The 13,614-nt window shown below is 33.4% G+C and overlaps 1 protein-coding gene across 1 annotated transcript; it reads right to left on the reverse strand.

Moving 5' to 3' along the window:
- Positions 1-10,326: 10,326 nt before the first annotated feature.
- On the reverse strand, positions 10,327-11,247 carry LOC131864383 (germin-like protein 8-2). The gene is made up of 4 exons (XM_059215230.1): positions 11,121-11,247; positions 10,838-11,022; positions 10,520-10,669; positions 10,327-10,404 (listed from the first exon to the last, which is right to left on the reverse strand). The coding sequence occupies exons 1-4, from the start codon at positions 11,245-11,247 to the stop codon at positions 10,327-10,329; spliced, it is 540 nt and encodes a 179-aa protein (XP_059071213.1).
- Positions 11,248-13,614: the final 2,367 nt, after the last annotated feature.

A 13,614-nucleotide genomic window follows, 5' to 3' on the forward strand; every position in this document is an offset into this window, starting at 1 on the left:
AAACTTTTCGTCCAGTTGACTGCATTGTCCTCTCGATTCTCCTTTTAACAAAGTACATACAGTTGATTTAGATGATTTATTTTTTATTATTTTTGTGAGATATATGTTTATTTAATATTTTTTTTAACTTAATGTTTTGATGAATTAGTTGTTTGGGGTAACTAAATAGGAAAATATAATATTAAAGATTATTTTTTTCCTCTTACTTCAATCAAATATATGAGAAAAGTATTTCATATTGATTAGACATTTCATTTTATTTATTTTTATTTATATTGATTGAATTTTCTTTTCTTTTATATCAAATAATATGACAATTATAAATAGTTTATAAAAAATATTCAATTTGAGAAGTAAAAAATGCGTTAAAAGTGATATATTGGGATGATTCTTGGTTGGGAAACGTTTAGTTCCATGATCCCTTGTTTACCTATCAAGAATTATCTTTTTACTCTCTTTGGATAAGGGTGGCTAACTAATGAACTTTTTACAATTAAGAAATCAAAGTGATCAACAATCGAATATAAGGAACAAATAGAGTGAGAGGGGGAATAAAATTCTACACCTGATCGATTCATGATTATAATAAGTGGTTCATATTATAGAAGAGCAAGTCAATAAAACAGTTTGGTCATATTTTACGCTAGTATAATCTCAGTTTTCTTGATAACTACTCGAGTACATTTTTTTTTAATATCTCTCATAGGTTTTACCTTGTCTTTCATACCACACTCACAATCTCCAATTCCCCATTGAGTTTCCACAAATGACTAATACGAAAGGTAAATCTACATCCATGTAAGAGCATGGACACCGGGAGTGATCTAATATTGGATGCAATTAAGTGAGGAATATTTTTTGAATGAATCCCTATACTTTTGGACCCTTTAATGACATGGTTTGCATAAGTAAGAAAATGTTTATTAATGTAGAGAGCATGGTTTTAGGTACTTTTCTATGTGGAGGTGATACAAATAGGCATGGGTAGCCTATGCGGTTACAGATGATTGTGGTTCTTCCATCAACGCTATTCTCTTTTTTATTGAATGATATGGTGTAATAGAAAAGTCAAGAATATACAACTAGCAATTGCACCTTGGTGTGCAATATGTACGCCGAATAGATGTGGAATGATTATTAAAAAAAATTGATCTATTTTTTCATATATTTGTGCAACACGTGAGATAAATTAGCAAACCATTTAGTAAATGATATTATTTATTCAACAAAGGTCTCAACATTTGAAAAAATTATAGATCCAAATCAACTATGCATCTACTTAAACGGACAAATGCAATCAAACAAAACCCTTAAACCGGGAATATAATCGAGTTCCATTACCAATATTCTTATGTTTTGTTTGAAATAGGGAGAGAAGGAGAGAGGGAGATATAGGGATATAAAGAGAGAGATAGAGGAGGAAGAGTGAGGGAAAGATAAAGGAGTGAGGAGATAGAGTTAGGCGATAAATATAGAGAGGAAGATAGAGATCGAGATTGATATAGATATGGAGAAGAATAGGGATATGGATATGAGAGGAAGAGATAAAGAGAGAGGAGAGAGAAATAGATAGAGATAGAAGAGATAAATATATAGAGAGGGGGAGAGAGAATGAGCGAGGGATAACTTTGAATCAATTGTGCATTCATTAATACAAACCAAACATAAGTGAAAGAAAACCTTTCAATCAAAAGATAATTGAACTCCATTACCAATAGGCTCATGTTATGTTTGCAATAGTGAGAGGGGAGAGATGAATAGATAAAGAGAGCGAGACATGTCTGGAGATAGGGTGACAGAGGAAGAGAGAGCTAGAGATGGGAATGAAGAGAGGGAGGTGGCAAAGAAATAGATGGTTAAAGAGAGTGAGACGTGCCTAGATAGAGTGAGAGAGGATGAAAAGGACAAATAAAGAGAGATATAGTTGTAGAGGGATAAGGAGAAATTAAGATAAAGATTAGGAGATAGAAACGGATAGAAAAGAAGAGATACAAAGATACAAAAGGGGAGAGAGAGAGAGAGGGAGGGAGGGATATTTTTGGGCCAATTTGTAATTCAAACTCGTTAATGAAGATGTTAACATAGGTTGACACCTAGTATGGTGGTTATACCTTTTGTAAATCTTTGAACCAATAGTAATAGTATTAACATAGTATTGAATTATTTGTAATTGCCATGTATAACCTCATTTTGTGTGTTTTGTCACGTATGCACTATCCTTTAGTGCATTATCCACTTATACTTCTCAGTACATAATACATCTGAGGAATTTTGTAGATAGAGTGGCAAGGGAAGAAGTTACATAGAAGTTGTATACTTCAACACTTCTCTTGTTTGTATTTATTTCTCACATTTGGGAGTCTTAAATTACACACTATAATTATTTTCTCGATATCCATACTTGCCTTGCTTTAGCTTTACAAACAACCTTATGACCACACATAATAAGGTCAAGTCATCCTAAAGCCCATACAACCTTGCATCCCTCTAATGACATGTGTGGTTAATAATCACATTCTAAACTGAATTAACAATAGCTTCGATTTTATGTCCAACGACCATTAAGTTTAATTTAATCTAAATTGTTCTATTGATCTAGATTCTCCTTTAAATAAGAATAATATTTAAGAAGTCATAAACATATAATTTAATATTAAATTTTTTAAATACATAATTAATTATTTTAATATTATAAACTTTTAAAAGCAATAAATATTAATAGATAAAAATTTCAAAATAAATTAAAACAAATTATTTTTAAAATTCAAAATATAATTTAAAAATAATAATATATAGAACTTTTTACATTTTTAAAAATACTAAAAAATCGAACTATTTCAACAATGAGGTTTAGACCAACCATGCACTACAATTTGCAATCAACAAATAACAAATGGTATGAGCACTAAGTAATTCATCATATATCTTCGCATTTCTCCATCATAATCAGTAAAATTCAATTAACTTTGAGAAGTAACAAGAACCCATGCAAAATGTAGAAAGACAGCACAAACATCCACCATATCTTCAACAAAACTTATGTATTAATTTCAACAAGTCTTGGAAACAATCTCTAGCTTCCTCCTCCTACTCTACTTTCTAACAGTTCTGCTCTACTCTATTATCCACCTATTAACCTTTAAAAATGAGAAGGCAAACCTTATATAGAAGTCTTGATACAAATGAATGTCCGAGATTGATTTGAATTTAATGGCCGAGATTTAACCATGAAACCCTAATTAGGGCTAGTTATAACAACAACCACTTTAACCAATGAGAAAACTACAACACTTTGGGCACATGTCCCTCTTTGAATGTGGATCAATGAGAAATGAGATTAGGTACATTGAATAATATTTGATGTAATGCCATATGTCACTTGCTCCTCCTTTGATGAGTTAGGTTCAATACACCTACAAGAACTGACTTGGCATCACTGAATTGGTCTATGATGATCAAGCACCACCTTAGCTTGCATGTCTCCCTAGCAATATGTCGACACTCAACATCATCCAATTGCTTGATGTGATGGTTCATATTCTCAAATTGCATCCTCTTGAAAATCAAGTTTCTAGCTTTGATTAACTCTTCTAAAACTATTTATAACATGTAATTTTTTTCATATCAGTTATCTTTTTCTTGAATAATATTTTAGGAGATTGACAAAATACCTAGGTTTACATTTATTATACTTTTAGTATTGTTATCTATTCTTTCATTGTGGTAGATGTAAAATGTTTCTATCATAATTTTGTGGGATACATATATGACTAATCCATTACAATACAAGGAACATTTTGGAGCACCAACAACAACTACGTATTTAGACTTTGTTAGTGTATCTGAATGTTCCTTCTAGATAAATTTTAGAGTTGATATTAGCTTGTTAGGATGTTGGTTTCTTGGGATTCTATGCCTGTGTGTGATGACATTTCATTATATTAATTAAAATATTTCTAATTGATAGAGTTTCTATTTTATTTATGATTTTAATATACATATTTATATAATTTATAAAAAACTTTTCAATAAAATATTTAATATATTTATAAAAATCTTTATCATAATAATGTATATTTAATTCAAATAAAAATTTCTATCTTAATTTGTTTTAAATTTAATGAAAAATAAATAAATAAGTATAAATTATTTTGTAATTTATGAAATAGGCTCATGACAATAACTGCATAGTTACTCTCTAGTTGGTATGATGTCAAAAAAATTAGATGCACGTAACATCATTTGGCTACCAGTTGGAGGAATTGTTGAAGAGATTGTATGGTTAATTAGTAACTTATATTTCATAAGTTTTATTTTTCAAAAAGCTTTGAATGAAACCTACACTAGATGTGTGTGCATGTAACCACCCAGATGATGGAACTTTACTACATTTTGTGTAGTATAATTCACGAAATGATACTTCATCATTAAAATATGTGAACAATTTTTAAAATAACCAAATTGGAAAGAGCATAAACAATACGGGGGCAAAAAGAACACAAAATATGCACTAGGAACTATTATTGTCTTCCTCCATAAAAGCCTCCACAAAAAAGTGCTTGTAATAGGAATAAATCTCTGGAAGCAATTATTCTCATCCAAAATTCATGTAACAAAGATTCATAGTTGACAAAGGATCTTTTCATCAGCAATGGAACAAGGGACACTATAGCCTAAAAAGGCAAACGTGACTACCAAAATAAAGTAAAACTAGATGAGGCCATGAGGCAAAACAAAATCTCCACATGCCCTCTAATGCTAGATAACTGGTCTAAGTGGTGCAAAACATGACCTTGAAGAACTCAAGTAACGGTAAAAAAAGGTTAAAAATTAGACCAAGAAGGAGTCTTGCGGCCTTGTAAATAGCCAAAATGACATTCATGCAAGGAAAAATTAATAGAGAAAGACAAAACAGTTTTATTCAAATTGTTCAAAATTCATGCAAAAATAGATAAGCAACATATGCAACTCTAAGATTGACCAAAAATTGATTTGATTTGACAATATTTATGTTAACAACAGCCAAGAGGGAAGAATGAGAGGGGGGTGAATCAGTCTTCACCGGAATAACAAACTTTACCGCAAAACACAGATTTGATAAACTGCAGTAATAAGACAGATAAGAAAATTAATAGCACAACACACAACACTAAGATTTTGATGCGCAAAACCCAGTTAAGCGAAAAACCATGGTGGGAACCTACCCACAGTAAGATGATACTCTACAATAGTATGTGAAAATATTACAATGAGGAATGCACATGCATTCAGGCACACTGCCTAGAGCTCACTGCTCAAATAATATTTGCTCGGAAGGCTACAACCCTTAGGGAAGTCTCACTGACTCGCAATAAGATTTGGACTACAATTCGAAAGAAATGAACGGAAAGAATAGCATCTCCAAATAGAATCTCACCACAAAATCAACATCGAAGGATACATCACATGTTCGCACACAAACCTCTCTCTGATAATGAAGACACAACATCAAACAACCAAATTACATGACTATATCACCTATATATATAATTTATCAACCTTGATAACAAGGTCGGCTAAACCCTCGACCCTCAATTAAAAAATTACATCACACGATACAAACACTGACCACCAGACCAATATAGTGGTTTACATAGCATAGCATGGTTCTAGGTCAAATTCCCAAACACATAACTCCACCGAAAATCACGCAAAGATCAATCGCAACACGCTACACCACCAGAAATGGTGCATAACACACAAATCATCACTGGTTGATAGAAACCACCAAAAACTCACACAACGATAAATACAGATTGCCAAAACAAATAGGACATAATTAAAAAAAATACCAGCAAGCACATTAGAATCATCCACAATAGCTACACCAACACTACTTTTCAAATCTTCATCGGTCAACGTCTGAAAGCTAAAGAACACAACCAATCAACAACGGCCAGGAAGAAAGATAACTTGCGGAGAACCAAATCATGATTCAACTGAAATTAAGATACACAAGACCTTCCCAAGAAATATCCCAAAATCTCAGCACCAGATCTGATCACACCAAAATATACCAGAGGATATACCGAACTCTGCGAAACAGTGATCAACAAAGCATCGCTACAAACCGGATCAGAAAATCTTCCCAATCTGCAATCACCAGAGAAAATCATAGGAATATGTTGACATCAATGACCACAACATATCCTAGCATGACCAACAATATCCAACAATTTATGCCAAAACAACCACTTTATATCACTAGTTCAAATCAAATATCTATGCCAAAAGATCAGCCTATGCAAATTTTACCACACCAGAAAGTGCCAAAAAGCCAGCACACAAGGATCGGCTTTTTAATAAAATATCCCAAACCTTTACACATGCAGATTGACCATAGTAAAATAATTGATCGTCTTATTAAAATTGAAGACAAATCATCTTTTAGCTAATTAAGCGCTTCCACTATCCACACAATAATGTGTTCCTAAAAAATCGCCCTACAGTAGAGCTTCAAATTTGTCAACTTGGTCTCCATGATCAACAATTTAATAAAAAATATATATAATTTAAAATACACTAATCAACCATGAAATAAAATCTCCTATTTTTATTTTATTATTTATACGATGAATTTTATAAACTTCAATTCATCGGGATTTTTAAAATCACAGTAGAAACACCTTCGGATTATCATGTCCTCACAAGAACACAAAAATATTATGGCACAAATCCACATTCCTTTCAGATGCTCAACCTCAATCAAAACCTCTATAAATCTGCAGTCATAATTAAAATAAATTACAAACATGTGAGTACCAAAAAACTAGTGGAGCTCAAAAAAAGAAAATGCACAGATTGAGATGAATGATAAGCTCTTAATATCTTTGATCAACTTAGGGGTGATTAAAAATACATATCTAATACAGTTCCACCTATAATATCAGATGCTATCTAGAATCATGTAATGTTTCATGGATAAGATTAACATAACCAGGCATTATTCTAACAACTAACCATCTAGCAAACTTACATAGAAGAATATTCTAGTTAGAATATCATACACTAACAACACATAGCTTGAAAAATTGGCGTAGGCTATTTTGGGTTCATGGAGGTGCGAGCAAACGTTAATCTATAGTAAGTGAAATTGCTCAAACCCACAAAAAGGTCATTTGGAGCTCATCGATTTTGCACAAGTCACGAGTTTTCTCTTGCACAAGTGTTTATCCTTTTGTAGACTACGGTCTTCTTCAGCATGGTTTTCTATGTGGTTTTCTTCTATTTTTTTGTGTGTGCCTGGTTTATTCGTGTGTGTACCTAATGTTCAGATTGCTTTGGAAAACCAGGTTATTTCCCCTGTTGGTGAACTTTTAACTAGCACATTTTTCAAGGACTAGTGCACCCAACACCCCTATTTTGCTAAAATAGGCTCAACTGTTGAGAGATGAAAGTGGACCTTGTAATTTGCATGAATCTAATTTGTTTTGTTGTCCCATCACAACAAAATGTTTCGAAAAGGTGTGAACTTCATATAAACACAACTCCCTTTCCCATTCTAGGAATCAATGTACTCAATATAGAAAACCAAAAAACCTAGTCAATCAAGCATTCAGGGAGCGAAACGATAAAGAAGTCCCAATTTGATTATTCAATCATTGAAATATATGCTATAGCAATTATGATCAAGTGTATTATGTAATTCGTACCTAAGATAAGGTGTCATCATTTCACCATTTATCATTTGCTTAGCCTCTTTTCTTGTGGGGGCATGCATCCTATCTCATCATTATCATTGTTGAAGAGAGAACACTAATACGCGGTTTGGATAAGGTAATCCCTTATATGAAATAACCATTTCTCCCAATTTTCTCTATCTACAGGTCCAAATCCGATAACAAGAAAGTTAAAGAAAAGTAGACCAGACATTAGCAGGCATCACAAAACATTGATTGAACGAAAACCCTAAGAACAGGGCACCCAGCAGTCATTGACCCATATTTTTAAGAGGCAAGTGATCAAATATTGTCGATTTCATTTTCGATCATCTCTCAATTTTCCCTCAACTTTAGACACGGATCTCCAACGTTTCTCTCTAGTACAATTAGCTTCATATTACAGTCCCAATTTCCTCTCTATGTCTCCATCTCAGATATGTCTTACTCTTTCTATATTTCATCTTGTATCTACTACATTCTATAAAACTTAGTCATTTTACCATTGTTAGACTAGTTCATCTATAGACACTTCACTGTCTCCATCTCATGCAACAAAAGGAACAGGAACCTAATTTCGTATCCCTTCCTTAAAGACAACAACTAGTCCTATTCTTATTACTAATTATGTTGTGTCAACTAAGATCTTCTAGCTTACATTGGTCAATCGTAGGATCTTGTTTCCTCCATTTCAAGGTTTACATTGATTTATGAGATGGTATGATTATATATGCTACATAAACCAACATTTTTTAAGGTATGATCCCATATTGTATTGGTATAAAATTGGTGGTACTGAAACCAACATTGATATAGAAAAAAATAGACATTTTTATTTCTAACGTGTTTCCATCTACATCTTTCACTTGTCTTGCAATTGTGTACATTCTCATGTAAATACCAACGATGTTATACTCGCGCCCTTTTATGCTTCATACCATAATGTGACTCCTCTAATTCCATAAGACCAGGAGTGCGCAAGGAGTGTAATGCTTCGTGTGGTTCATGTAACTAAACTCGGCTTCTATTTGTAGATATGAGCAAAGGTTGTGTTTTTATCACTTAAAATGTGCTTTATATGTTTTCTTAAATGCTCACATATACATACTGGTGGCATAAAATGAAAGTAAGCGTGTAGGACTCAATAGAATATAAAATAGTGACTAGTGATTTAGAACTTTCCTTGGTGTAACCCAATAAAAAATATTGAAAAGAATGGAGTTGTACCCTCATCTCTAGTATCAATTAAATGCAAGATTCACAAGCCAACTTCTCAATTTGAGTCTTAAATACAAAGTGGACATTACCTAGCACTTATGTAATTTCGTACAATATTGTATTCTTGTGGAAAGAGCTTGCTTAACAATATGCTCGAGTTCTACGCTCATTGACTAATTCTCTCCAATGACAAAACTTATGTTTCCATGAGTTGAAATCTAGAATCTCCATTTCCAAGTGTTGCACCATCTTATTACTCGACGTTTTTCTTCATCCAAATCTATTGATTGATATCTTCATTATTTTATAGTCTCTCTTTTCAATGTCTTCCCCCAAGCTAAACTATGCAACCAAATAGCGTTCACTTCCTTGTCAACCTCAATCAAAACCTAGAATAAAAAACATGCACCTAGCTATCAAATATGGAATAAAATACATGCACTTGTCTAAAACAAATTAGCACTTCCCTAAATAAATCATGTAGAAAACTTTCTCCAATACCAACCGATCGATAATCAAATCGAATATTCCATTCTAATCTCACCATCGCTGATTTTTGTTCTCTTCACTTATGTGCCGATCCAATGCACTATGCTACTGATGTGAACATTCAGAAAGCCAAAATTGGTATCTTCTACATCTACACCTTCCACTTGTCTTGAAATTTTGTATGTGGTCAAATTTTGTGCCTACAATGTTATACATAATATTTCGCACCCCTTTGTGATTTATAACAATATGTCACCCCTGTAATACCACAAGACTATTTAATAAAGAGTATGTTGATTGAATAAGATTTATGTATTTGAAATATGCTTCTTTTTTGTTGTGAGCATGTACTATGTTTTTCATCAACTCAAGACATTATTGTTGCAGTTTCTTAAGAATTTGAGTATCTGCAGTAGTTGCATAGAATGAAAATGAGCAAGCTTCAAAGACATAGGTTATATAGACATCGAAGGCATGAAAGAAGAGGTCGTGAAGCTTTAGAATGAACTGATGTATGAAGCTCTATTTTATTAGATCATTTATAAATGCATGGGAAAAGTAGAAGATTATGATATTTGCAGATCTCACTGATAATGTATGAGTTATATCTATTATCTTATTCTTGATGGAAATGCGATTGCCAATTTCTCAATATGACGACACTTTTATCTTCTTCGTATCAATCAACAAATACCTTGAGATATTGGAAATTATATTCAAAATGCGCTTACAACTTACCTTAAAATGTGTTACAGCAAAGTGAAATTTTAATGTTGTCATCAAAGGGACAAAACGACATCAATATTTAATTTTCAATCTTTGGAATATGATGAGGACATACTGATGTCCAAAACAGATGCTATGAATGGCACAAGAGGACGCCAATAACCCTAAAATGATAGTTTTATTCAACGGTTAATTTTCAATCTTTGGAATATGATGAGGACATGCTGATGTCCAAAACAGATGCTATGAATGGCACAAGAGGACGCCAATAACCCTAAAATGATAGTTTTATTCAACGGTGAGAAAAAAGAATTGGGAAAGACGGTCTTCATTGGGAGACCTCTTGTTTGTTTTGTTTAGTATGCGAATTTCTTTTGAATGTAATTCACCAGTTCCTGGGTGATGCGTAAGGCCTTGCTCAAAACGGAATCGGGGAGAGGGGGATTCGCCGCAAACAGAGAATTGGCGATTGTCTGAACTCCGGGAAACTGGCTGCTCAATCCAGCTATGGCCACTGCATTTTCATGCCCCACATTCTGCTGGAAATGAACAAGTGCCTTTGGAAACACAAACACATCTCCCTTCTCCAAAGTTTTGCTGAAAAATTTGTTGCTGGTGTCAATGAAACCCACAAGAAGCTGGCCTTCCAGTAAAACAAGAACTTCGGTGGCTCTTGGGTGTGTGTGAGGAGGATTTATTCCACCCACTGCGTAGTCGATGCGGACCAACGATATTCCAAACGTATTGAGGCCTGGTATCTGTTTAACGTTCGCCATCGTTACGTTGGAGCCCACATCATTGTCGGTGTTCCCTGCCTGCCCAAGTCCCCGGAAGAAGAAATCGTTTGCTGAAACTTGCATTGGGTCTTTGCAAACGAACCCGTTCACCAAAACTGTTTAAAACAAGATCAAATCAATCTGTCTGTTAGTAACTCGACTCGTCTAATAAGCAAATCATTATCATTGTTTATGTATAAATATTCTCACTCACCGTTGCTTTCCTCATCTGCAACGCAGAAATCTTGCAAGGGATCCGGATCCCCTGCCATGACCCTGTCGCTGTAACAGCATATCAACAGAAAAAGTCCCAACGTGAAGTAAATCATGCGGTTAGCCATTGTAATAGAAACGCAGACACAAGAGATCAGGATATGAATGTCTATTACAAACCCATTACACGCTTTATATAGCCCAAACCATAACTCTCCGCAAAGACTAATTCATCTTGACTCCGTATATTTCACGGATCCTTCCAGAGTTGTTGCTCTTTTCCTTACGTCACACTAAGTCTTACTGCATGTGGTTGTCTCGCCTGCTACCGCAGATGTATTCTCACCATCCTTTCATTAACGTTGAAATTTTCTATCTTCTCCCTGCCCTGCTGCGTATGCCTATCTCAAGATCAACTTACCTCCTGCCTTACACGTATTCTCGCCATCGCCATCATTTTAGTAATGTGGAATTGTTTAGACTTAATTGGAACGGTGGGCTTCTTCAAAGGAAACAATATATAAATCTTTCTCCACCGTGGGAGAATCGGTATGAGAGGAAAGTTTCTTTCTTGGAGTTGGATATTGGCCTAAAGACTGTCCATGCTTTGTACCCTTTTTCAATGAGATTTTTATCTCTCGTCATTTAAATTAATTTATGTTATTCAATGTTTATTTCTCAGATTGTCTATGTTCTAGGACAGAAAAACATTGCTCAAAATAACTTATGTTCATTTACTTTACATTGAATGCGTTGATTAGAATATCTATTTCACATCCATCTACAATTTTGAAGTCAAGTAGGTGTATTACTTTTCTTTAGCAGTTTTGGAGACCTAAATTATAGGTTTAAGACAACATATGCAAACATAAGAACCAATTTATGGAGGATAAATGTATAAGAAGATAGATTTTGGAGAGGTATTCTACAAGAAAAAAAACTTTTTGGTGGTGTTGAGAATCCCATCTTGGAAGAGACCATGTTGTCCAAGGGATCTAGTATTTAGAATTATTTAAGATCGTTTTATTTTTCCAAACCCTAGAGGGTAGATGGGTAGCGGAAATAGAATCCGGTTTTGACATTACAATTCACTAGAATCCATCACCTCTATAAGATATAACCTTATTAAGACGTTGATGTCTGATTTTCAGAATGTCATGGGTGAGTAGTTTGAATGCATCTTGAACTACCTTGGGTCAAGGTACAACAGTGACTAAAAATCGTACCGCTTCCAATACTCATAACTATAATGAATGTAAACCGCGATATTTTAGAGAAAAGAGCCTTCATTCTCAAACTGTTGATGGGTGCGAAAACATTGCTCACGTTGCGTTGAGTGCGTTGCTTAGATTGTCTCTTTCACATCCATCTACAGTTGAACTCGGCCAAAATTTAATCTTTAGGTGAGTGTGTTGTTGTAAATGAAGTGCATTGTTGTAAATGAAGTAGGTGTCTTTTCTAGCAGTTTTGGAGATCAAAATTTTACCTTTAGGTGAGTGAATTCTCTTTAATAAAGTAGGTTTACTACTTTTTCTAATGTTTGAGATCTGTCTATTTCCATTTTTCGACACCAAAACTTTTCGTCCAGTTGACTGCATTGTCCTCTCGATTCTCCTTTTAACAAAGTACATACAGTTGATTTAGATGATTTATTTTTTATTATTTTTGTGAGATATATGTTTATTTAATATTTTTTTTAACTTAATGTTTTGATGAATTAGTTGTTTGGGGTAACTAAATAGGAAAATATAATATTAAAGATTATTTTTTTCCTCTTACTTCAATCAAATATATGAGAAAAGTATTTCATATTGATTAGACATTTCATTTTATTTATTTTTATTTATATTGATTGAATTTTCTTTTCTTTTATATCAAATAATATGACAATTATAAATAGTTTATAAAAAATATTCAATTTGAGAAGTAAAAAATGCGTTAAAAGTGATATATTGGGATGATTCTTGGTTGGGAAACGTTTAGTTCCATGATCCCTTGTTTACCTATCAAGAATTATCTTTTTACTCTCTTTGGATAAGGGTGGCTAACTAATGAACTTTTTACAATTAAGAAATCAAAGTGATCAACAATCGAATATAAGGAACAAATAGAGTGAGAGGGGGAATAAAATTCTACACCTGATCGATTCATGATTATAATAAGTGGTTCATATTATAGAAGAGCAAGTCAATAAAACAGTTTGGTCATATTTTACGCTAGTATAATCTCAGTTTTCTTGATAACTACTCGAGTACATTTTTTTTTAATATCTCTCATAGGTTTTACCTTGTCTTTCATACCACACTCACAATCTCCAATTCCCCATTGAGTTTCCACAAATGACTAATACGAAAGGTAAATCTACATCCATGTAAGAGCATGGACACCGGGAGTGATCTAATATTGGATGCAATTAAGTGAGGAATATTTTTTGAATGAATCCCTATACTTTTGGACCCTTTAATGACATGGTTTGCATAAGTAAGAAAATGTTT

The sequence above is a fragment of the Cryptomeria japonica genome, unplaced genomic scaffold (genome assembly GCF_030272615.1).
Source record: "Cryptomeria japonica unplaced genomic scaffold, Sugi_1.0 HiC_scaffold_84, whole genome shotgun sequence".
NCBI classification, from domain to species: Eukaryota; Viridiplantae; Streptophyta; class Pinopsida; order Cupressales; family Cupressaceae; genus Cryptomeria; species Cryptomeria japonica.

What these genes read in the sequence shown, in the direction of transcription:
- LOC131864383 (XM_059215230.1), bottom strand. Translation starts at nt 11,247, where the DNA reads ATGGCTAACCGCATGATTTACTTCACGTTGGGACTTTTTCTGTTGATA. An exon ending in TGCAGATGAGGAAAGCAACG is followed by an intron (nt 11,023 to 11,120) that starts GTGAGTGAGAAT and finishes TGTTTTAAACAG; the next exon opens with TTTTGGTGAACGGGTTCGTT. An exon ending in TGGTCCGCATCGACTACGCA is followed by an intron (nt 10,670 to 10,837) that starts GTGGGTGGAATA and finishes GTTCATTTCCAG; the next exon opens with CAGAATGTGGGGCATGAAAA.